Source organism: Schistocerca gregaria, chromosome 1 (genome assembly GCF_023897955.1).
Source record: "Schistocerca gregaria isolate iqSchGreg1 chromosome 1, iqSchGreg1.2, whole genome shotgun sequence".
Lineage (NCBI taxonomy): Eukaryota > Metazoa > Arthropoda > Insecta > Orthoptera > Acrididae > Schistocerca > Schistocerca gregaria.
The window spans coordinates 1,021,295,605-1,021,323,172 of NC_064920.1; the positions used below are offsets into that span (position 1 = coordinate 1,021,295,605).

General features: G+C 40.9%; 1 protein-coding gene across 1 annotated transcript in view; it reads left to right on the forward strand.

Annotated features, from left to right (window-relative positions):
* The first annotated feature begins 12,887 nt into the window (after window positions 1-12,887).
* The window catches only part of LOC126284933 (L-sorbose 1-dehydrogenase-like), a 37,217-nt gene continuing 22,536 nt past the window's right edge, over window positions 12,888-27,568 (forward strand). Inside the window, exon 1 of the mRNA XM_049984234.1 lies at window positions 12,888-13,166. Within this exon, the coding sequence (XP_049840191.1) occupies window positions 12,888-13,166 (279 nt within the window). The remainder of the gene's footprint in view (window positions 13,167-27,568) is intronic.

Here is a 27,568-nt window from a genome sequence, read left to right on the forward strand (position 1 = left end):
AAGTACTTGCAGCAATTCTCAGCGTATAATTCCTTTTTGTGTCAACATAAATAAACGGACCAATACCTTTCACACTACCTGGAAGACAGGCAAGGTCGGCCAGAACATGTCGAAAGTATTGTTAAACCATAGTCTAACACATACAGTCACAACACTCTCTGCAGCGAAAGTTGTACCGTTTGAGCGACACTTGCGCTCCAAGTAGTCAGAAATTAGTCACATGCAACATAAGGATAATAATTGTTTTGATTATTTTCTACTTAATTAACGAAATAGTGGTTATATCTTTGAGTTCCACTTATTAATAAATAAGCAGGAGACATAAATGATCGTGAAACATATTTAAGAAAAGTCGAATCACACTGATTCAATGAAATAAGCTATAATTGATTCACGAAAAAATACTATCTAATGTGTGTATATTTGCAGCTTATTCCGTTGAAAGCAAGAGAATATAAATGCATACTTTATGTAGGAGATGCAAATATTTCTGTTATCTGTTGTTGAGGCTGTAAATTTTCTTTAGTCTAATGACTCGATTTTCTAATACACGAATATTTGTTGAAGATTCATGTCGTTTGTGGCTCAAATTTAACAAGAACTGTGTTATTGGAATCTTCTGTGTTTGGAAAACAGTTTTATTGCTTTCGAAGATTTATTATCACATCTTTGTGGTTTTCCCTTAAGTTGCATTCTTGGTTACTTATTTGATACGTTTAATAATGTAGATATTAGATTCAATACACGTTTCTTACGTTCATATTCACTGATTTGACTGAAAGTGTAGCGAACAAATCTCAGCGTTGTTGGGTAGACATACGACGTCTTTCAGCAAAAGGTCAGGTCTTCTAGAGCTTCTTAGTAAATTTTTGTTATTGAAGGAAAACGACAGTGCTCAGTAAATATCGGCGTGTTAGAAGAGAATCATAAGTAAACTGTCCTGTAATGTGCCGTCCTTAGGAAACAAAATGTTACAAATGCGATGTCGCTTTTCGATTATTGTTGACTTTTATAGCACTACGTACAACCCCTATTGTAAAAACCATGTTACAAATCAGTGTAAACGTTAATACTCGCAGTCATCCGATATCGTGTTCAAAAGTGTCGTTAACTGGCTGCTTGGGACGCTGCTGTCGCTATGGGTAACAAAAAGGAGATGGGGTGCCGCGACTGTTACGCTAAACTGTGGTTAAATGTTTCAGAGTTTGAGAATGCAGTGTAGTATCTGTGGCCAGAGATAGAACACGTCTAGGTACGTGAACCTCGTTTCGAGGCAGTCGTAAACAGCTTTGGTGGGACACATTAACGGCTCTCTCAGTAACAACCCAGCTTACGTGAAGAGCGTGTGGAGCGTTCGCTGGCAGGTAAAGCTACTACGTTGTCCAGTGTAAAATGCTGTCTAAAAATCTCAGTCTTGCACAAATGTCACAAAGGGCAGTGACTAGAATTCCTGTCCGGGCACCCAGGTTTACTTTTTCCGTGATTTCGCTTAGTCACTTACATTAAATGCAGCCGTAATTCCTTTTAGAAATCTCGCCCGATTTCCTTCCTCATCCATTTACGTTCCGGGGTGCAAGTGATTTCTAATGACGTCATAGTCGACTTGATTTACGCATTAATCTCGATTCCCTAGCAACGTTTTCGTAAATTACCATGGTCTGTTTCCTGGATTAATTCGTGAAAAAGGGCTTGTACGATACACGCTCTTATTTTAGTCCGTCTTCGAACGGTAGATCGTCTCCAACGCCCTCAATAGCGATGGGGTTTGAAGCTCTATGTATCAGTTTACGATGTAGTTGGTGCTAAATTTTTCTATGGAAGAGTCTGGGTAATTGACATCTAGAAAATGATTTAAGTTGCTTCACTACTCCAAAGATATTTAAATTTACGTTACTCATGTTGGCAGCTGATCTTCATTCGAAATCTGGAGCATTTACTTCGTTTTCTCTTGTTAAGGCATTTCGGAAGTCTGTGTTTAGCAAAGTACGCTTTCCATAGCGCAAGTTATCTCTTGTTCACATCTTTGAGTAGAAACGACCAGCAAAGAAGATCACAACAATGTGTGTTACAGTTTCAGAAATATTCCATGGAAATTATGCGCCGGGAAGAAACAGTGAAGGTCATCATTGTTTTCAAGTGAGCCGCTAGTGAGACAAAATATGAATAATAAGACAAAACGTTTCTACATACATCTCAGATGTAGAAGAAAATGCGTCTTCTCTAGCTTTTCAGCCACTCCTAGCCAAATGTTACTGTTGTTTCTCATATTACGAACGCCGTGACAGTCATATGTCAAGAGGAATGCGAAAGATCATAAAATTAGACATTGGCTGTAAGTATAACACAATTAAAAGGTGAAAAGAAAGTTTATTTAAAATATGTTCTTTATTTATATTAGCATAAAAATCGCACCACGAAACTAAAATTGCGAATTTCCGTATTTCCTGGTTAAAAGTCAATATTCTAACAATGATTGTTATTGTTTATCTCAATTACTCACGTAAGAATTTCACAGTACGAAATTATTAATACAAATGGAAGGAAAATTTACGTCTTTCCTTTCGGAAGACGTCATTGTCAACTTTGGCTGTTACAGTTATTTATTTATAAGGTCAACGAGTGCATTTGAGCCATTTCAGGATGTACACAATAACAAATGCAACTACAGATTTTTAAATGAGAAATTTTGTTATTCAACGGCAATGATGATTTCCTCCCAAACGTTTGATATGACTGTGATGTTCATTCCTGCACCCCTCCCGCCCCCCTGCCCCCCTCCCAAACCAAAGTCTCTATTCGTTGTCTACCTCTCACATAGCCACATTAATGTGTTGCCTACACTTTAATTCTCTCTTGGCAGACACTCTCCATAACTTCAGGGCTGTGACTGTTTCCAGTGATATGTTGTCGGTCTTTTAGATAAGCGATAGGAAGTGCTTTGGGCTATTTTGCAACGCATTTGGCTACACTGGTCAGGTTACAGTCATTTAACGAAACACTAACCTATTAACATTAGCAATTCTAAGGAGACCTTACGCCCTCATTATGGAAAGCAGTAATTTAGAAAGCTACTTTATATTTTAAATTTTTTTAAAAAAATTTATTCTTTTCAATGAATTCCTCTACCAGATTCATAAAAATTTTAAAGTTTTCAGTTAAATCTAAGTGATAGTAGACAACCTCATTTTACTCGATGAATCTCATATTCAGTATTTTCAATTACACACCAATATCTATTTAAAAATATGTTGTTTGTAAAAGTCAGAATTACTTAGCGAAATTTGCATCTTAAAAAATATTTTTAGTGTGGGCACAAGGTACTACCACCCTCCTTGATAGTACACGTTACTGAAAGAATCATGATATTGCTGAGAGTGTGCTAAATCATCTACATCTACATTTACATGGATATTCTGCAAATTACATTTAGGTCCCTGGCAGAGGTTTCATCGAACCACCTTCAAATTCTCTATTGTACCAACCACGTATAGCACGCGGAAAGAACGAACACGTATAATTTTCCGTACGAGCTCTGATTTCTCTTACTTGATTATGGTGATCACTTCTCACTATGTAGGTCGCTGTCAAGAAAATATTTTCGCATTTGGAGGAGAAAGTTGGTGGTTGGAATTTCGTGAGAAGTTTCCGACGCAGCGAAAAGCGCCTGGTAAGGATCCTACACAGCGGAGCAGTATTCTAAAAGAGGACGGCCAAGCATAGTGCAGGCAGTCTCCTTAGTATATCTATTGCATTTTCTAAGTGCCCAACCAATAAATGGCCGTCTCTGGTTAGTCTTCCTGACAACATTTTCTGTGTTCCTTCCAATTTAAGTTGTTCCTAATTTTAATTCGTAAGTATTTAGTTCAATTTACGGCCTTTATATCTGACTGATATATCGTGCTACCGAGGTTTAACGGAATCCTTTTAGCACTCATGTGGATGATCTCTCACATTGCGTTATTTAGAGTCAATTGCCAATTCGCGCACCACACAGATATCTTTTCTAAATCTTTTTGCAATTTGTTTTGATCTTCTGATGACTTTATTAGTCGATAAACGACAGCTTCATCTGCGAACAACATAAGACGGCTGCTCATATTATCTCCCAAATCGTTTATATAGATAAGGAACAGCAAAGAGCCTATAACACCACCTTGGGGGACGCCAGAAATCACTTCTGTTTTACTTGATGACTTTCCGTCAATTCCAAATCCACTCACACAACTGAGACGATATTCGATAAGCTCGCAATTTTATTACGAGCCACTTACGTGGTACAGTGTCAAAAGCCTTCCGGAAATCCAAAAATACGGATTCAATCTGAAATCCCCTGTCAATGGCACTCAACATTTCATGGGAGTAAAGAGTTAGTTGTGTTTCACAAGAACGATGTTTTCTAAATCTATGTTGACTGTGTGTCAATAGACTGTTTTGTTCGAGGTAATTCATAATGTTCGAACACAATATATGTTCCATAATCCTGCTGTATATCGCTGTTAATGATATGGGTCTGTAATTTAGTGGATTACACCTACTACCTTTCTTGAATACGCAACTTTCCAGTCTTTGGGTACTGACCTTTCTTCGAGCGAAGGTTTGTATATGATTGTTAAGCATGGAGCTATTGCATCAGCATGCTCTGAAAGAAACCTAATTGGTACACAGTGTGGACCAAAAGACTTGCTTTTATTAAGTGATTTATGTTGCTTCACTATTCCGAAGATATTTAATTTTACGTTACTCATGTTGGCAGCTGATCTACATTCGAAATCTGGGGCATTTACTTCGTTTTATCTTGTTAAGGCATTTCGGAAGTCTGTGTTTAGTAAATCTCCTTTGGCAACACTGTCCATTGCAATCGCGCAGAGAAGGCATTGATTGTGTCTTGTCGCTAGCATACTTCACAAGCGACCAGAACCTCTTTAGATTTTCTGTCAGGTTTCGAGACAAAACTGGAAACTATTATAAGCATCTCGCTTTAAAGTCCGTGCTAAACTTCGAGCGTCTGTAAAAGATCGCCAATTTTAGGGCTTATGCGTCTGTTTAAATTTGGCTTGTTTGTTTCTTTGTTTCTGCAACAGCGTTCTGACCAGTTTTGTGTACCAAGGATGATCAGCTCCGTCGTTGGTTAATTTTTTAGATGTAAATCTCTCAATTGTTGCCGATACTATTTCTTAGAATTCAAGCCACATCTGGTCTGCAATTATATTGTTAATTTGGATGCAGTGGAGATTGTCTCTCAGGAAGGTGTCAAGTGAAGTTTTATCTGCTGTTTTGAAAAGGTAAATTTTTCGTATACTTTGGAGAATTTGGGGGTTACGATATTCAGTCTCGCTACGACAACCCCGTGTTAACTAATCCCCGTACCCATTTTTAAGCTCGTTATTAACTCAGGATTATTTGTAGCTAAGAGGTCAAGTGTGTTTTCACAAAGTTTACTTTTTGCGGGGGACCATGAAGTAATTGCTCGAAATAATTTTCAGAGAACGTGTTTAGCACAATTTCGGATGATGTTTTATGCGTACCTCCGGATTAAACATGTATATTCATTTTCTGGAAACTACTAATATATCGTTACCTCTTTAAAAATTATGTTGTTAACATAAATCAACAACAGTTAACCAATTTAATTTTTTAATAATTTTTTGTAGGGTGGTCATAGAGTACATTCTGACCCCACCCTTGGAAATGTGTGTTATGGAAAAGACGTTGGTCTTCATAGGGCAAAGTCCATTGCAGGTTATATAAAAAACATACAGTGTAACTGTATCCACGTCACTCAAAAATCTCAACGTTTCTCAAAGTAATCTAGAAATAGTACTTTTTCTGGCGAACCGAGACACAAAGTGATCCCCACGGGAACAAATTGTCATCCTCAAGAGAATAATAGTATTTATTATCCTTAATAATATTATAGACAGCTGACGTACACAATTCTTCCAGCACTACGGGAGCAACAAGAATATTCGTTTCGAAACAAAGAACGTAAGTGACTACCAATGCAGCTATTTAGGTACATGGTACGGCAGCTCTTATAAAGGAATTTAACTTCAGAAATTCATTCTAAAATATTGTCTATTTAAATATATATATATATATATATATATATATATATATATATATATATATATATATATATATATATATATAATGTATATTATTTGCATTTAAATATATTTTTTATTACTGAGCTTCGCTAATAATGTATGAAAACACAAAGTGAGGACATAACCAATGCTAAACAGTAACAGAGAAATTTCATACGAAATCCATCAAATATGTCACCACTACGCAAATTTTAAAAAGTGACCATTAGTACTTACGATAAAATGCATGCTGTTATTAACCTCCTAGATACTCTGAATTAATATTAATATTTCCGAGTTTAGCTCTGAGTCGAGGATTTTCTTACACAGAATGTGGCAATGTCTAAGAAAATTCTTAACCAAAATTAGAATATTCAGTTCAGAATTTACTCGTAGACATTATGAGTTCATTAAAAATCCAGTAAAGTAGTTTCATATAGAAAGCAGCAGTTTTATTGTTGGTATTCTTTTACATCTTGCCACTTGTAGTTTTTGTACCTATTTACTTTTATCTTCAACTATTTAAACTTACAAATTGTTGAAAAAATCATTAGCTTACGACATTTAAAAAAAAAGGTACTCTAAAACGGAAATCAGTTGTTAAAGTACAACAAAAAGGAAAATTTGTATTTAGCTACTCGCAGTTTATGAACAGCTTTGTGCTTAGCAGTTTCTCACACGCGTCACTCCGTAACTAGATCTAATTTCTCAAAAATCATTAAGAAATGGTTTTGTTTCCTTGACAAATGTTGACAGGAAATAATTTCAATAACTTTTCGAAGTTAGAGACAATAATAGTTCTCGTGGATTCGGGCAAGGATTTAAGCTGAAATATTTCAAACTTCCTTGGCTGTACCCTTGTTGAAGAGTACACTTAGATTTGTTGACTTACGCGCAGGCCACCACTTCGGCTTCCTGCCCTCATATGTTTTCAGAAAAGAAACGTACCAGAAGAGGATCTCGTATGTGCCTTGCTACACAAGACATTGAGAGTACTTCGTTGTTAAAAATTTCCAAGTTTAAATCCAGCGGACTATAAAAGACCACTACTGTGACTTTAACTATTAAACTTCATCTTGTGTCCATCAATTAAGTTCGTGGGGGACACTTGGAGCCTAAGAAGTAACTAAGGTGTCTGTTTGCACAAGGGTAGCCTTGTGCCCAAATAGCATGATGTTACTCTAAGGGATGACCACTCCAACTATCAAGAAAAGTCCACTGCATGTGATATCTAGTGTTATGTCTGTGCTCCTCAGTGTTACTGCCTGCTAGTCTCACTGAATTTACAATGATAGTTAACGAGTAAAATTGTATGCAAATAATACTACTAAGCTCCTATCAACAGAAATCAAATGCACCCTTCAGCGCACTAAAGTAAGCATTTTTAGAATAATAGGAGTAATTGTAGATAGATCAAGAAAGGGACATGTTCATAGGAGAAAGTCGCGTCTATGGAGACTGCCAGAGTGTTTTCCCTTAGAACAACGTTACAGGAGGAACAGGGAAGCTTGAACACAGCCATGACTTTTTTTGGAGGCAAGACAATGCAACCGCGCCAGGTGCGTAGCTATAAATTCCCTTTGTTGATCGTTCTGGATGATGATGTAGCTTCAGAGTGATATTATCCATACGTCAAACATCAACACACATCTATTCGAAGTTCAGTTACATTAACACGAATTTAATATCATCAATATCTCATCATTGCATGGCTGTCTACGTCAGCGAGTGTATTCGGTTCTCACCGAATATCGATATCCAGTGCTAGGTGTCTTTCTTTTGAACTTTTGGCACACCTGGTCTAACTCATTAGAGTTTTAATTGAAGTAGATTTTTTGTCATTCTGTATTGGCTCCTCAGGTAGTCACTGATAGATGAGAGAACATACAGCAGGTGGAGATGCTTCAGATGCGATTGTAAGAGAGCACATTAACAATTCTACAGTGTTTAAGATTATACCCTAGGATGAACAAAATGATTCACTAATGTGTATGTTGAATGCTCGTCATGAGCAATTAATTCAGGAATAGGTAAGGCAGTTTTTGTATAGGTGGTAGAAGATGAAACTGATGTGTCTTCAAAATTTCAGATGGTTGTAATATTTCGTTATCTATTCTCTACGGGAGAGCCTGTTGAATGATGCTTCTTCAGCAGTTTGAGTTAGAATGTCAACGCCGGTCTTGTCGAAGAACACAAAGAAAAAGTAACATGTGGGAGTCATGATGGTGCATGCATCATGTGCATCCAATACGCAGCGGTTCAACCAAATGTAGGAGAAAAGTATCATTTCTCGTATTATGTCCTTTATTATGCATACCAACTGAACTTAATACTTACCAAAGATACAAGTAAAGTAAGCAAATAGAACTGTTCTTCAGTACTATTGCAGACGTAACAAATTCTTCTCATTCAGCTCAAGGAGTGGTTTTCTAGATGCAATTGCGAAACGAAGAGTCCATCTTGGATCAGCCACAAAACGGGGGCTTAAAACTGAGAACAGTCCTCACAGTTCATGAGGATAAAGAGGCCATTCAACAATGTTTCGAATACATTGAACATACCGGAAGAACGATGAAACCTCTGTATCTACCTTATAGCCTCAGGTTGAAGCACCAACACCGAAAATTTCCCTTTTGGTTTCCGGTATTTTGTAAAATAAGATCTCACGTGAATGCCTGGTATAGCCAGTTACCAAAGCGCACCACTGGTAATAAAGGAAGCGACTGCATCATTCGTAAACGAAATTTTCAAAATTAGAGACAACGTTGATAATATCATGATCGAGGAAGAACAAAATGTAGCAAAAAGAAGATGCGACGATATATGTATGACAATGAATGTAGCTGCGAAGAAAGTATAATAATCCAGCAGAGCAAACAGAGGTTTCAACTCTCCAGCCTTTTATTGGCCTCCAACTTCTTCCCTTTACCAAGAAATAAATTTCCTTAAAAAATTCCTTTCTGTTGCTGTGCAGTCCTATCCATTTTCAATTAGCGCCATGTCAAAAACAGAATTACAGAACATTTGTTCACAAAATTATTTTCAAGAAATGGAAAGTGCAACAGCCCTTCTGGAGTTTTTAATTGAAAATAACCAACTACAATCTTTTGATGACGTTGAGAAACTGTTGAAATTAGCGGAGCAGAGAAGTGTTTCTCTACTTGTCGCGGATTAAAACGTTTCTTAAAAGTACGACGGACGAAAGCAGGCTGTCTGCTCTTGATCTATTGAAACGGATATGATCCACAGGCTCCCAGATTTCGTCGGCAGTCAACACGGGAAAGAAAAGAAGGACGGACTTTCTCCATAAATATACCTCTGAAGGGGATTCAACCACATGAATGATGTCAGGCTGGCTTTAAGATAATTTTAGAGCTACAGAAATAATTTTAGTAATGTAGAAAAGTAAATTATTTGGAAACCTAAACTGTATAATGCAGTAAAAGTAGTGAACACCCACCACCTTAGGCATCAGCCTCTAAGGCTTTTACCTTCCTAAACCCAAAATGATCGTCATGTAACAGACCATAATTTTTCTTTTCCATTTGTATGTATTTTTCAGCAGTTTGGATGCAGAAGCTGTTAAGCTGATTATAGTATAGTTCTTGGTATAGTTCTTGCACTTACCTACCATTTGCTAGCATCGGAATTGTGCAAATAGTCTTCAGAAAGTTTGATGGTACTTCCCCAGTCTCACAGATTCTGCTTCAGCTTGTCACTTCCTTCAATTATTTTAAAAATTCCTATTGAGGACTATCAATCCCTTCTGCCTTATTTGATTTCAAATCCTCCAGAGCTTTTTTTTAAATTCTGGTTCCAATACTGGATCGCCATTGTCTTCTATGGAACTTCCTGGCAAATTAGAAATGTGCGCGGGACGGAGACTCGAACTCGGGACCTTTGCCTTTCGCAGGCAAGTGCTCTACACAGTTTTAATCTGCCAGGAAGTTTCATATCAGGCACACTCCACTGCAGAGTGAAAATCTCATTCTGGATACCTCCCCCAGGCTGTGAGTAAGCCGTGTCTCCGCAATATGCTATCTTTCATGAGTGATAGTTCTGCAAGGTTCGCAGGAGAGGTTCTGTAAAGTTTGGAAGGTAGGAGACGAGATACTGGCAGAAGTAAAGCTATGGGGAGGGTGCGTGAGTCGTGCTTGGGTAGCCCAGGCGGTAGAGCACTTGCCAGCGAAAGGCAAAGGACCCGAGTTCGAGTCTCGGTCTAGGACACAGTTTTTATCTACCAGGAAGTTTCATATCAGCGCAAAGTCCGCTGCAGAGTGACAATCTCATTCTGGAAATATCTTCTATATCGACTCACATTTCTTCTTCTACCACGTTATCAGACTAGCCCTCCCCTAGTTAGAGGCCATCAACGTACTGTTTCCATCTGCCCATTCACCTGCTCTGCGTTTAACAGTAAAACTCTCATTGCTCTGTTAATGTTACCTCACTTGCTTTTAATTTCACCAAAGGCCATTTTGACTTTTCCGTACGCCGAGTCAGTCCTCGCGGTAGTCACTTATTTTTTATTTTTGACAATTCTCTGGCAGCCTTTTCGCCTTGGGTGCCTTGCAGTTTCTATTTACTCCATTCTTAAAATATTTATATTTGTATATTCTTATATTCCCCTGAACATTTGGGAACTTCCTTCTTTCATCAATCGACTTAACTGTTTGGCCCGTTACTCAAGGTTCCTTCGTAGTTATCTTTCTTGTACGTAATTTGTCTGTCCATCATCGGTAATTCTCCTTTTTAGAGATGTCCATTCCTCTACATCTGAACTGCCTACTCTATTGGTCCTGATCACAGTATCCACGTCCTCAGCGAAATTCAGACCGATTTATCACTCCTCACACTTCAATATCCCACTTCCTCTACACTGATTATTCGGTGCTGTTCTCTTAAACTTCGTTCTACTCTCCACCATCACTAAATTGAGTTCTGAGTCTTTATCTGCCACTGAGTACACCTTACAATCCAATACCTGATTTCGGAATTTCTGCCTGACAATAATGTAATCCTGCTGGAAACTTCCGGTGTCTCCGAGTCTTTTCCAGGTGTGCTTCCTCCTCTTGTGATTCTTGAACAGACTATTTGCTATTATCACACGAAATGCATTGCACCAATCAATTAGACTTGCTCCTCTCTCATTCCTACTGCTAAGTGCATTTTCTTCCCTAACCCTTCCTCCTGCTTCCTCCCCTATAAACGCGTTCCAATCATCTATAATTATTAGATTTTCCTCTCCTTTTACATACTGAACTACCCTTTCAAAATCCTCATATACTTTCCGTATGTCTTGTTGTCATTGCGACATTGGCATGTATAATCAGCTGTCGTAGTTGGCGTTGGTTTGCTATCTAATCTCACGGGAATAACCCTATCACTGAACTGTTCGCAGTTGCTCATTCTCTTCTCTCACTCTCTGTGAAAAATCGTAGCCCCGTTATACCATTTTCTGCTGGTGATGATATTACCCCACACTCGTATGACCATACATGCTTGTCTTCTTTCCATTTCAGTTCACGGACTCCCACTATTTCTACACTGAGCCTTAGAATTTCGCTATTCAGATTTTCTAACTTTCCTAGTACGTTAAAACTTCTGACATCCTACTCTCCGTCCTGTAGAACGTTATCCCGTTTTTTCTCATGGTCACCTTACCCTTAGCAATCCCTTGCCGGAGACCCGAATGGGGGGTGTAGTCCGGAATCTTTACTCAATGAAGAGATCATCATGACAGTTCCAATTACGGGCCACATGTCCTGTGGATACATATCATATGCCTTTAAGGCAGTGGTTTTCATCGCCTCTTGTATTCTCATGCCGTGATCATTAATGATTCTTCCGTCATTTCGGGGCATTTTCCCACCCCAAGGATAAGGGAGTGCTCTGTGTACTACTTCGCTCCCTTTAACAAAGCAGATGTTAGAACGAGGGTGACTTATTATGCCGGAAGTCCTGGGCATGCTTGTTGCTCCTAATTTTCTACTTCATCTGTCTCAGTGCAACTATTTTGTGGGAAGGTCTTGAGATAGATTCGTATTGTCCTAATAAAAACATTGATTCTTACAAAATCGATTTCTTGGAATAAGTTTTATGGCACCTTAATGGGCTGATGTTTGGATGTTTTAAGGTTTAGTTATATACTTACTATCCAATATTTTTAATAATGTTGGTTGACGTGTGTGTACAAGAAAAGAGGTTTCTAATTAGTGCAATTGTTTTGATTATGTCAGTATTTTTGTGCACCATTTTGGTTACTGCATGTTATCTTATGCCTCTTAGCCTAAAGTTTTAGTGCCAATTTGTTCATTTTTCTCTGTGTGAGGGTTTTTTAATATAGCTAAAGCAGGATACAATTACAAATCGTGAGATTTTGTGAGATATTTGGAATAGTGATTTAGTTTCTCCTGTAACGAAGTTTTTTGATGTTGTTGTTTTAGATAATTTTATGATTAGATCAGAAGCCGTAATTGTTAATAATTTCCGAAGTAACGAAATTAAACTAGTTGTGTACATCTAATGTTGTTATGAAATCATGGTTCTGATTAATTTCTGCGGTTAAGCCGCTTCAAAATTCATGTTGTAAAACTGAAGACTTCTTTTGTTTTGAACGTAATTGTTTTTCCGCTACAGCTGGTTCACCGGTGCACCCGTTGCACCCCCACATACAAACACCTCTATTTCCGTACTACGTAATTAAGGCTATTTTTCCATTTGCTGCAATGTTTTATGTTGTTGAACAAACAGGTTGCGCTGGTGAGCAAAAGGCCGTCTCCCGGCGGCAGGGGTGTCGCGATGTGCCTTCCAGCAGCGCTGAGGCCACGTTGGTCGTCATCCGCAAACCAGTCCTGCCACTGGGCGTCTACCAGCTGGGTCTCGGACCCCGGGTCGCTCGTCTTCTTCGATCTGCTGGTACTCCTCGTTCGGTCGGTGTACCCCGTGCTGACAGCGGCTTACGAATTGCCTCGGGATGCCGCCTGTGACATGGAGGACAGCTACGACTTCGTTATTGTGGGCGCTGGAAGCGCCGGTGCCACCCTGGCTGGCCGTCTCAGTGAGAACAAGAAATGGAAGGTAAGGCCAAGTACAGCGGACTGCGAAATTTCCATATTTTATGTACACAATGTCTCCAAACTCATTAGTAGCGTCGAGCGTTGATATTCAATTTTCATATTTGGCCAACACAACGTGTCGTCAAACCAGTACGGAAAAAACGCGACAGACATTGCGGTACACCAGCATCTAAGTAGACAACATGACACAGGCAAGTGTTTGTACATGTTATCATCAGAGTGCAAATTGAAACGACCATGTTTAAATTCCTTTGTTCAGTTTTTTGAAATTTACTGAAGCCGCTAAACAGTTAATTATTATGATTATATGAACGTGTGCTTAATGAATGAAAGGCTATCGGTTTCTCTGCTGTGGTTTCAGGGATATTTCAACCGAATGCGGCTGAGACTGAATAGTGGAATGATTGAAAGTTTGTCTATTATTAAGGACCACAAAGTTTGCGATGTACATACTGTATTGTATTTTCTACGAACACACAAATTTTGAGGCAGTTGCTACCTTCGCCTTACACATCTGATCACAGTTATATCTTTTTATTGGTTGCTGATTTCAGTACTTCGTCACAGGCAATGATGATGGTTAACATTCACAACAGTTCTCACTACAAATCCATGGTTGCTGCTGGCCGCCGCGGTTGACGCGAAAGACGTAATTCGGCACTTGTCACTTTTGGTTTCATATCACTCGCGAATCGGTTTCGATGAGTCTACACCCCATTTCTCATAGTCGAGTGAATTTTATCGTTTACTACTCACTCGACCACCATTCTTGCCCGTCTCTCGAGTACTACTTCTCACTCGATACTCTCCATTACTACTACTCACTCAACAGTAGTCTCACTACCTACTGCAGCACTCGACAATCGACTTCTGTGTGCTATCGACCGGGGTGTCAGATACTAGCATCTACGTTCGTGGGATCACTGATCCCTTACACAATTCTCGAGCAGTGATAATCATGCTTTCTTGTAGCAAAATACTAATTATGCCTTTTTGGAAACATATACAGGGTGAATATTAATGAAACCGACAAAATGCAGTGACGGATACCTGATTGGAAGTGGAGGAAAAAAAGATGCTATGAACATGTATCGAGAAATCTACGGTGTATGTGGAACGACAAAATATCGTCCCGGAACATAGTCCAGAGCCACATTGCATCCAAGTCACACCAGATGTTCAAAGTGGCCTCCATGGAATTGCAAGGGATAATAGAGGTTACCAGGCAGGATTCAGATAATCATACTTCGGCTTACACCATGTTGGCAGGCCACTTGCCTGAAGCTTGTAGGATGTTTCATCTTAATATCTTGTAGAACCCGGTCCTTCAGATCTGATATGGACACATTCCGCCGTCTCCCTGCATGTTCGTCTCTCTGAAAGGACCCTTGATCGCACAAATGTCTAAAAAGGGCTTAATATGTCGTTTGAAATGGTTGGTATCTCCGAGGGTACTTGTTCTCATACAGCCGTGCCGCCTCTTGACCGTTCCATCTGCCTGATCGTACACAAACACCATATCGGACTGTTCCCCACATGAATACCGAACCGTTCTTCCACTTACAATACGCAGCGTCAATCACACAGTCTGCATAGAACATACAAGGAGCACATGGCACGTGGTCAAAAATGTTCAAATGTACGTGAATTCCTAAGGGCCAAAATTGCTTAGGTCATCGGTCCCTAGCCTTACACACAACTTATACTATCTTATGCTAAGAACAACACAAACACCCATGCCCGAGGGAGGACTCGAACCTCCGGCCACACAATCAGTGACATGACACCTCAAACCGGGCGGCCACTCCGCGTGGTGCACGTGGTCAAAGCAACTGTCATTCGTCAACGCTGTCTACAGTGTCAACGGTGCGTTACCGGGCACATGTTCGTAGTACCTGTTTTGCTCCATTTCCTGTCAGGAATCCATATTGTAAGTAGTCGGTTTTATTCATTTTCACGCTGCATAATTTTCTCAGATTTAACCAACGCCGTATCCTGATGCCAAGCTCATGAACATGAGGAATAAGAGTAGAATAAGAAACTTCCTGGCAGATTAAAACTGTGTGCTCGACCGAGACTCGAACTCGGGACCTTTGCCTTTAACGGGCAAGTGCTCTACCATCTGAGCTACCTAAGCACGACTCACGCCCGGTGCTCACAGCTTTACTTCTGCCAGTACCTCGTTTCCTACCTTCCAAACTTCACAGAAGCTCTCCTGCGATACTTGCAGAACTAGCACTACTGAAAGCAAGGATATAGAGGAGACGTGGCTTAGCCACAGCCTGGGGGATGTTTCTGGAATGAGATTTTCACTCTCCAGCTGAGTCGTGCTTCGGTAGCTCAGATGGTACATTATTTGCCCGCGAAAGGCAAAGGTCCCGAGTTCGAGTCTCGGTCGAGCACACAGTTTTAATCTGCCAGGAAATTTCGTATCAGCGCACACTCCGCTGCAGAGCGAAAATCTCATTCTAAAGAGTAGAATAGTACATTGAGAATTTTGTGTTGCACAGAATATTTGCCGCTGATTGTTGTTAATCGACAGACCACCAATGATTTAATCATTCTCTATTCTTTGATCATGTTTTACAGTTAATATTGCAGTCTCTCTTTTTTTACACTATCCAGATGTACGATTGGACGTATTTTCACTTAATACCCAGAGACAAAATGTTACTAACATTCATTGTAATAGCTATTTTACAAATTAAGGACGTAAAGATGAAAAATCAAGAAAGAACCAAAGAAGGTAGAGAAAGGAAAAGCATGAAGACGTGGTTAAGACTGTGTGCAGTACACAAAAGACGATGAGATATAGTGTAAAGCACCATATTGTGAAACACACTGCTTAAAATAGCAAGGCCCAGAAACTGATGAGATATAGTGTAAAGCACCATATTGTGAAACACACTGCTTAAAACAGCAAGGCCCAGAAACTGTATAAAATAATATAAAATTAGTGTGAAGTATAGTAGAAACACATTATTAGCATTTCAACACCACCACACAAAGTACGCTGGGTGAAGCCTTCTACATTCTGTATGTGTGGAAATAGTATACACAGGGTTTCTCAAAATAATGGTTCAAATGGCTGTGAGCACTATGAGACTTAACGTCTGAGGTCATTAGTCGCCTAGAACTTAGAACTAATTAAACCTAACTAACCTAAGGACAGCACACACATCCATGCCCGAGGCAGGATTCGAACCTGCGACCGTAGCGGTCGCTCGGCTCCAGACTGTAGCGCCTAGAAACGCTCTGCCAACCCGGCCGTCAGGCTTTCTCATTCGAAGGTCACAATTTACTTGTGTTTATTTGTGATAATATCGTCTATGAAGTTAAGCTATCTGCTGTCACGAGTCAGCATTCAACATCGCCAAAATCGTGGTCTAGCGAGATTATGGTATACTGTTCCACGAATTTACTCTTTGCGCTGCTCAGACTTCCATGACTGTCATGGGTATATACTAGGGTGTTCTGGAAACTAATTCCTCCGTTTTTTTATGTGAAAGCACTTAAAGCTTTGTAAACCAAGAACGAAGTTATTAATATTTTACACCATTTTTCTTCCTTTTTGCATATCTGCAACCTCGTGCCGCTAGAGAGCTCCCAAATGTAGCGCGTAACAGAGCGCTGTGTAATGCAACTACGTCTGTGCTCGAGAAACAGCGTGCTGTAATCAAGTTTCGAATCCGAAGAGTTCGTTCACACCTGGAGCACCCTATCCTACAGCATGAGAAAGCTAGACCATAAGCGAGCGCTGTGACGTATGCAACAATCTGACGCCTTTGGTTCACTGTCATCGATCGTTCTCCATATAGTCTCGATTTGGCCCCATTCGATTTTTATGTTTTCATAACTGAGAGAACACCTACTAAGACTTCATTTTGATGATAGTGAAGAAGCAATGTAAGTAGAGGTAACGACTTTGTCAAGAATGTAGCGAAGTGTAATGTGATGCGAATACATAGAAAGATAGGTCCCTTATCATTTAGCTACAAAATAGCAGGTCAGCAACTGGAAGCAGTTAATTCCATAAATTATCTGGGAGTACGCATTAGGAGTGATTTAAAATGGAATGATCATATAAAGTTGATCGTCGGTAAAGCAGATGCCAGACTGAGATTCATTGGAAGAATCCTAAGGAAATGCAATCCGACAACAAAGGAAGTAGGTTACAGTACACTTGTTCGCCCAATGCTTGAATACTGCTCAGCAGTGTGGGATCCGCACCAGGTAGGGTTGATAGAAGAGATAGAGAAGATCCAACGGAGAGCAGCGCGCTTCGTTACAGGATCATTTAGTAATTGCGAAAGCGTTACGGAGATGATAGATAAACTCCAGTGGAAGACTCTGCAGGAGAGACGCTCAGTAGCTCGGTACGGGCTTTTGTTAAAGCTCCGAGAACATACCTTCACCGAAGAGTCAAGCAGTATATTGCTCCCTCCTACGTATATCTCGCGAAGAGACCATGAGGATAAAATCAGAGAGATTAGAGCCCACACAGAAGCATACCGACAATCCTTCTTTCCACGTACAATACGAGACTGGAATAGAAGGGAGAACTGATAGAGGTACTCAGGGTACCCTCCGCCACACACCGTCAGGTGGCTTGCGGAGTACGGATGTAGATGTAGATGTAGAAATCCAAACATTCTACACTGACAATATAAACAAACTTCTCTCTCGGTGGGAAAAATGTGTTCATCGGAGGGTGACTATTTTGAGAAAGCAACTTGTAGACATGAAGAACGAAGAAGTAGAGTGTTAATAAAGTTTTTTGTATTTGCAAAACTGTAAGAATTTTCGTATAAAAATTGGGAGGCATTACTTTTCAACACGATGCCGTAGAATCAATGCGCTGCTCAGGAGGGCCACACTGATTTCTATACATGATCGCTACGATCCTATGCCACTATGGCCGATAGGACAGGCATGTTTTCTTGGCCACGTAGGGAAGCAACTTCACGCACATAGTGTCGGGAGACTGGCTTTTTCGCGACAGTATCAGTATCCATAAACACAGTACGACGCCGTCTGGAACACCATGGAGCTGCTACGGCTTCAATTGACGTGCGAGATTCAGAAACAACACTGGGCACGGCAGTGGCAGCTCGTCGTGTTTTCGAACGTTATCCTTTCCGCATACAACATCATGATGAACTCATCCGTTGGCGTGACGGTGCGCGTAGCCATTAGGTACACACACATTAATACTACCAACTATTGTTCGCCGAGGCGGTAGTCTGAACAATAAGTGTTACATTTCTGTAATGTTAAGGTCGGTGACTGTCCATAGTTTCGAGGTTTCCGTGATTTTCTCTTTCTACAACTTAACGCAAGATCACATATTGCCCGTGCTGTCCTAACCTACCTCGACAGAGAGGGTATTCGAAATCTATTCTGACAAACACGTTATCCAGCTCTTACGCTTTAGAAAGATCGGTCTTTTGCTGAAATAATGGCAAACCACCACTTACAGACATTACACTTGATGAAGTCTGCCACAAAGTTAAAAAAAAGTCAGATGGAAAGAAAATCGAGTTGCTCGCAGGTTTTTTGTTCTTTCGGGCCCGCAATGCAAAATATGCCTTGTAATGGCATGATTGTTATGAATATTAGCCAACTACATTGCTCATAAACGGTTTTTATTTTATAAGTCACTCAGATGAGCCCATTTCGTCATATTGTAACTTAGAAGAAGGTGCAATTGGATGAATAACGAACACTAACTTCACTTAACGAAGGTTTATTCAGCAGCAGAACACATATGGTATATATACACTTATAGAACATTCCAGTACAATCATTCTTGACATTTGTGGATACTTCTAGAATACACTCGAACCGAATATAAAAATTAAAATTTTACAGTTCATGTGAGATTTGGACTCACGAACCACCATGTGACAGTCTAGTTTAATAACCACTACAGTACAATTACTGGGACAATGTTTCTGTCCTCAGGCGCTCAGTAAGTACTTAAATAAGTCATGGTCTTAACATAATGGTCTGCAACGATGATCAGAAAAGTTATAATGCATTAGGTTTGTGTTTTATCTTACATGTAATTAGAACAAAACAACCGAAGTTCCACACTTCAGTTATTTCTAATGGTAACTATGTAAACACGTAATATCACTGATTCGATGTCATCCATGCTGTCAAGAGAAAAAAAGCTTACATTAAAAGCGTCTGCAGTATGGCAATTGTCGAAATGGGCTCATAGTGAATTACTTATAAAATGAAAACCATTTAAAAAACAGTGTAGCTTACTGATATTCATAATAATGCTTGAAAATATTCTTTAAGACACGTCTTGCTTGCTGTACACTACCAGACACATGTAAGATATTCCACTGTCTAACTGGTATACGGGCATAGAACCTACCGTCAGTAGCATATATCATGTACGAACATGTTAACTGACGTGAGAGTCAATTGTAAAATCTAGCATGATACTGAGGTGTATCTAGAAAACATAGAACCCTGTGGATATTTCAGATCCAGCCGTAGTTACAACACAGAGAATTTATAAGTTATATGGACGTCATTTGATATTGATGTGCATAATATGTGACGCTGACGATGGGATGTGTGTCTGAATACTGGCCTGGGATCTGAATATTTTACTTGCAGCCTATAGTGTCTTCGAACAAACGAGGAATGACTTACCGTGTCTTTCACCCAGGCTCAGCTGTAATAGTGCCTCTGTTGTGACCTGTGGGGATAGCCCTGTGTTCTTAATTTCACCCATTTCATACTGCCGAATCGCCTACACATTTTATCATGTACTAGTAGAGAAACGCGGCGTTGCTGACGTATTTATTTGTAGCAATGCGTCCACGCCCGTACCGCGCAACGTGTGGTATTGTGCTTAAGGTTTGACGTCACGTATCCTCAGCTATGGTAAAATTTGGTAGATAAATTCAGCGGCATATTTGGACATTGTCTGCAATATGTGTTGCGAATGGAGTTAGTTGCAACGAAATAATAAGTTTAAACATCATGTACGATGCGACAGTTTTACACGCATCTAGTGTTCATGACGTCATATCTCCTACAGTGATATAATTAACAATGATATAATGTTGCAAATGCAATCAGCAGCATATGTGGACACAGTCTGTGAAATTTATTGCGAATAGAATTAGTATTAAAAAAGTAAAACATTTAAACGTTGTGCATGATGCGACATTTTACAATCATATTATTGTTTATGACGTCACGTTTCCTGAACTAAGTGTAGTTTTGCACCTGCATCCAGTGGTACAAGTGCGTACTGTCTGTAAAAAGTGACGCGAATGCAGTTTTTAGTGAAGAAGTAATAATTTATAACGTCATGCCTCAAGTGGTACATTTGTGACTAGCGGAAAACTAGTAAGCGATAAACATTTGTTCTTTCAACATTTCGTAGGGGTCGCGTTCGAAAAAGAATTTCACAAGGGTTTGAAATTAAAGTCTGCAAAGTCGCTAACAGCTCTCATTCTCAAATAAAAACTGTGAATCCAAGCGTCGCTGACCACTCCCGCTTTTCCCCCTCACCCCTTTGAGAGATAGGTGGTTCTAACCACAACAGCGATTGTCGCCTGATTGTAAGGTAGGTGTGTACAAAGTATGGATGAAATCTATCCAGACATACGTACATTTTTACAGAATTTTATTTATTTGTTTATTCTTCATAATTATAGACCTATTACCTGAAAAGCTAAAATCAACCATGAAAATCACATTTCCTTGGGTGGTAAGAAAATTATGTGTTAACGTTTTATTTCTGATACTTAATTTTAAAAAAAAAGAAAGAGGAGAAAATAATGAAAGAAAACTAAAACTAATTGTACTACTACGAAACTATAACGAATCCCTTAACCACCTAGGTTGCTTTGTGGGTGTTGAAGGGACCAGACCCTTAACCACTTACCCAGCTACTAATCTATTATAAGCATTATAGAAATTGTTCTGTTTGTTCATTTATTTTGATGCATTTAACTTGTAGATGGATGTCTCCTCTACTGGACGCACCCTCATACTAGCCTGATCAAAAGCGATTAGCAAGTAATTCCACCCATCACTGTTACGCCTTAAAGTCCATACTTCCGTGATCATTTGCACCAGCCCAATGTAGATTCTTGGGGCAGCATTGCATTCGGTGGTCAACGACCCCTGTTACCTTCTATCCATCTACAGAGTATGTTGTCTAACCTGGGTGGCAGCACGATGACTTATGGCTGAATGCCTGGTAAAACCTCCCTTGTCCTTCCTGGTTACAGCCCAAAATGCTAATACCTGACGTCCAATACACGCTGCATCTTCAAGGAGCGTGCAGTACCATTATGTGTATTCTGATGTGCCCACACTGTATAGATACGTAGTATAAGGGCCATAGTCGGTCCGGTAATGTACCTGGCCACTCAATCGGTTAAGAAATCTCATTTTTAATCTCTCCCTGATGTTAGGGAGAAATTCATATGGTGTCCTACCCGTGCCTGAAGTGTCACATTCATTTTGACACATTTATAATATGGCGATCTTTTATTACCTATTTCGAACTGCCTCAGTACCAAGCACCCTTCGTACTTCTATTTGATTGCCTTTCTTTAACCAGTAAAATGCTCCCATTTTCCTAATTTCCAGGTCCTGTGTGCATATTCCAAGAATTACTAACAAAGCATCATTAGCGTAATGCAGTAGGCACCATCCAATCTTAGTAGCAATCCTCATTGAACTCTACTCACTAATGAGGCTGACTTCACTAGCCACAGTCTACAGCCAAACCTCCATACGTATAAAACAAAGTAAAGAAAGAAAGAGGAAACTGAGGGAGTACAAGGAATCGAATGTGGGTCCTTCCATTTCGAAGACAGCGGTGTCAAAATTTCGCCAACTTAAACTTTTTGTGATCCAATTCTAAACCTTGAAATCATCTTTCGCCCACATTCTGTACGTTTTCGTACCAGAACCAAACCAGGTGGCGCTGTGGTGAGGAAACAGGCTCGTGTTCAGAAGGACAGTGGTTCAAATCACCATCTGACCATACAGATTTTTGTACTTTCCCTAAATCGCTTGAGTCGAATGCACGACTGTTTCTAATTAGGCGGTCAGTTTTTTTGCTGCCTTTCCCCAATCCGACCGTATTCTCCATCTCTGACGCGCCCGACGTCGATGCGACAGCAAACCCTAGCGTGTAAGACGCTAGCCAAGCTAGCAAGTCTTTTGGCTGCAAAAGTGATTTGCACTGGGTGGACCGACAGAGAGGCAGATCACTCCTCACGAACACAGATACGTAGATGATTCTGTTGCTCAACGGACTGAACTATATGAATACAATTGCCACTGGAAAATCTGACCCAGGTGTTACTTCCTAGGAAAAATATTAAAGGTTACATAATGAAAAGGGAATTTTCTACTGAATTAAGACTCTCGGCCAAATTTAACTTCAGCAGATTTGTTACAATCATTGCTTGTAAGTACACATATAACCTAGAAAGCAATAAATACACATTGTACAGTGGGGGCCGATACTGAATGGATTTAATAGTATGAAATTTGATTACTTTTCACTTGAAGTCCGTCAGTGCTAACTGCCTGGCGGCTAGTTGCAGCATTTCGGTCACGTTGGAAAACCAGGCACAACCACTTTGAAACTCACGAGTTGAACCATTATCAGCCAAACGCAAGTGTTGATGGAGAGATAACGCTACCGAACTGCGCGTCTACAACTTGGCTGTCCAATAGGAAGGGTTGGAGGACGTCATGTCGGGGTGGAACCGCAGCCAGTCGCCGGGAGAGGACACACCTCCGCTCTCTTCTGCTGGCGCCTTCCGAATCGACCAGAAACTCTCCTCTCCTGCTCTCTTGGGTAGCGGCCCATTCAGTTTCGGCCGCTTCTCTAGGCCTGCCTTTCGTTTTTACGGCACTCAACATCCATACACCTCAGTGAATGCCCATTGCTTTCCCTTCCTCACCAATCCTGACACATTAACAACATTAATATGCACAATACATCACTTAGAGGAATTACCCAGTTTTAACGTTGAAATACGCTTAAATCGGAGGTAGACTGGTTGGCAAATTCTATAAGAAAGAAGCGGATTCAGAGTGACCACAATTGCAATACGTTATTCATCCACAACTAGGGACAGGTGTGTAACGATTAGCTCATCGGTCCAGGAAGACATATTAAATCTGCATGCGAAAGAGTCTCCTCGTTCGTGGTTGAGTCCTCGACTCTCAGACCTTTTGTTAAGTTACGTCACCTTAGAAAAATTTATGAATGGTTGTGCTGATAAACCTCTTACATTATTTGAATATCAAACAGCCGAGCAGAACTGAACGTACTCAGACATTAAGTTCGTTCTTTACCTATTCTGATCAACACTAAAATGACACACAATATTTATAGCGCACCGTAATCTGACTTTCAGTAATCCCTACAAAACAATGGCCCCAGCTAACATTAACCTATACCTTTCACAAATCACTTACCTCGCAAAAATCTTCGTCACGCGAACTACTACAATACGGCGAGCGCACTACTGCCAGCTAAATAAAAGATTCAAACTACTGGAGGCACTAACTACTGATAGGCATAGTTAGCAAATGAGATTTTGATAGAGAACAAACAATGTATTTACCTTAATAGTGTTCAAAAGTCGTCATATAAAAAGCAGTTCATGACATCCAGTCTCACAAATTTACTGTTTCTAATGGACACACGTCCAGATCATCTGCTCTCAAAACTCCTCCATTTCTCTCCCCACATCCACCACTGCTGGCGGCTCACCTCCAACTGTGCAACGCTACGCGCTGTTAACAGCCAACTGCCCAACACTACAATGGTGACTATTCCAACAATGCAAACCAGCCACAGACTGCACACAGCACAGTCAGCGATTTTCATATAGAGCGTTACATGGCGTTACCAACATAACAACCTAAACAGCCTGCTTACTACGGACCAAAAAACGCCTCCCTTCCTTCCCAGTTATTCTGTGCTGCCAGATAATAACACTCTAGTTGATGAGTCGGAGCGTCGAGTCTTGCAACCGTCAGTACCTTCTGCCAGCCGAGTATCATCAGTCGCTGTGGGATCGGCTGACACACAATCCCAAACATGTAGTGCGCCATCCGTCATGCCTCTGTAGTCCAGAAATCTTCCTTGCGACGGCCCCAAGCCCCGGGAGTCTTTTTCCGCACCTTCATCCAGGTTGCCCAAAAAAGTTTTATCTTACCCCACTGCTCTCTCTCTCTCTCTCTCTCTCTCTCTTTTTCTTTTTTTTACTGGCGGTCCAACATCCCACCCAGCAAATATTTTGTTAGTTATCCAGTCAGTTTCCTTCCGGCGTTCCGGCGAAAACAGTTCTGAGAAAGCCGACTTCCGAACTCACAGATATCTTCCTGCGTCTGAAATTTGTTGAAAAGAGCATCGTAAACTCCAGCTTACAGAGTTATTTTCGAACAGCCAATGATGTTCCTTCTGTCATTGAGAGAGAAGATAATTGGAATGGAATCACGCTGTCAGAGTTCCTCCCCCATAAATGAAGAAGAAGAAATACCAACAATAAACAGCCGACGAGGTTCCCACAAGAAAGCAGAGATGAAAATGTTCCAACCAGCCCAGATAGTCCGTTATTTGACGAAAAGCATTACCAACGAAAGCACTTTCCACTCAGGTGTTCTATGAGCAGAGAGAATAACTTGTAGAAATAATGTATTTCGCGCTGGCCGGATGTGTAACACAGTCCATTAACAGGTTCTTTTCAGACGACCTCCGGGACCCCACAGCACGTGGCTACGTCCGACACAATCTTAATCGTTCGCACCATACCGGAGCTAGCACAGACATTAAAAACCCGCCTGTTTTCAGTTTCCAGGCCACTGTCCCAGCTCCCAGTTAGCGCGGTTCTAATGATCTGCCTATTGTGCCTAGAGAAATCCGTAGTTTGCTGCTAGTTTCCCCTGTGCCTTCACTGAGGACTCATTTAGGACTCTGTCAAACTCGTAAAGCACAGAAAGAACAGGACATTCAATTAACTGAGGAAACAGACGGATATTGTGGGATGAGTTGGCATGGTATTTTCTTCAACAAAGACGTGCTGGAGTACACAGAAAGTCTTTTTATAAGCGTTCTATACTTATGGGAGATCAAAAATAACATAGAACATAAACACATTATGAACTGATATTTTGTAGATGTACAGCTTACAGGAATGAAAACTTTGTGTGCTAATGAAAACTGCACTGTTGAATGTTCCCTAAAGTAAAAGTTATTCACAGTGACAGCAAATATAAATTTGAACACTTAATGTAAATATTTATATCTCATATAATAGTATTTCCCGGAGAATTTAGAAATTACAAAGATCATGATCACTTCATCTCGTGTACTTTAAGAATGCTCTGGTGTCCTTCCAGGCTCGTAGTTCAATGGCCATGCTACGCAAGTTTATTTTCCTCTGAGAGGACAAGGAGTGAATAAAAAAGATCATATGGACATACGGCCGCAAATGGGCTACAAGGGATGTGTGGCCTCTTTAAAGTGGAGATAAAAGATCTTTGATAAGGTAGGTCTTCGGCGATAGGAAGCACACTTGAGAACACACTAGGCAAATGGGAATGTTCTGTAGCAGTGTTTCAACTTTACACTCAAGGGGACAGTAGAGTGGGCCACGACGAGCGTACGCTCGCACATACGTACCGGGGGCACCCACTACACTGCTGTTGCCGACTCACTCTGGTGTGAACGTGTGTGTCATCTAGCGCACCGATAAGGGGCGACGGCCCGGTACACAGACCAGGATCATGCCCACATGGTCTTCACATAAGGACAGACGAATGGCAGCACAATTGTAACAGGGAAAGTATCCCAGCCGACAGCAGCTGCACAATAAACTGTTTTCAACTGTGTCGTCGTTTGTGTGAGGCAGACTCGTATATGGGAAAGGGTAATTATGAAAGTCAGGTGCACCCGATACGTACACAGGCCCTCGAGGAATAAGTGCTGAGCACTGCACAATATGACCCTAGTGTCAGTAGGAGAGAAGTGGCTCGCCAGCGTATGGTAAACCAGATGACCTTGTAGAACATTCTTCACAGCTGCCAGTATCCGTATCACTCGCACACGACGTATTAACTACGAACTTGCCTCTGCTGCGATGGTTTTGTCGCAGGTTCATCGAACAGGCCACCATGGTGCCGAGATTACCGTCACTCATGATTTTCACAGAAGACATTACCTTTATGTGGGGTCGTTTCGTCAACTATGACCACCCTTACCTGTGGGACACGCAGAATCCCTATGGAATGGTGGCAGCGAGCCATCACAGTAGTTCACCCATAATGTATAGGCGAATCGACCACCTTATGCGACCAGTGCAATGAAATGACATGATCGTATGGCATAGATTGCCGATAGTCACCAGGTGGGAAGGTTCGCCGCAACGTTGCAAGTCTTTTTATTGGACGTCACATTAGGATGATAAAATCATGGTATCACCTAGTCCCCGAGCGGAGAAAATCCCCGATCCGGCCAGGAATCGAATTTATGCTTGGTGTATGGCAGTGAGAGGTGCTGACCACAGAGCTAAGACGGTGGACAGAAGGGCCAGTGATCTTTCCACTACGGCTCACTGGCTAGGCATATCTGCAGTTCTTGCGGAAGACCCTTTTTCCCCTACATGAAAGACGTGCCTTTGTTGGCAGGAAGGGTAATATGGCTTCTACATGATTGTGTGCCGCTCCAGATCATTTCTACATGCGGAGGCATTTCAACAACATCTGTGCCAATCGATGGATCGGACAACGTGCTGCGGTTGCATGGAGCACCATATCGCCGGAACTCAAACCTTTATATTTCTACTTTCCGTGGCACCTGATAGTAGTCATATAAGCGGAACCTATCTCGGACGTACAGACACTGCCACAGCAAATTCATACTGCCTGTAACACCATTCGCTTGCAAGATGTCATGTCTTAAAAGGTGTGACAGTTGCTGCTGCATCGAATTTGCCCATGCGTAGAAGACCGTGGGAGCCGCTTCGAACACTTCCTCATGGTACCATATGGTTCTCTGTAGCGCACTGTACTGTACAGGCGTGATGAATTAATAAATACCCTATTGCATAGAAACAATGAATGATCCCTTTTGCTCCTTATACTCAGAGCGCGTTTCGTCCAATTCGCACAAATTCAGAAAATTTTCGAATTTGGAAATTTGTGGTAAGTTCTTATGGAACCAAACTGCTGTGGTCATCGGTCCCTAAGCTTACGCACTGCTTAATCTAACTTAAAGTAACTTACGCTAAGAACGACACATACACTCATACCCGAAGGAGGACTCGAACCTCCGACGGGGAGAGCCACGCTGACCGCGACAAGGCGCCCTAGGCCGCGCGGCTGCCCCGCGAA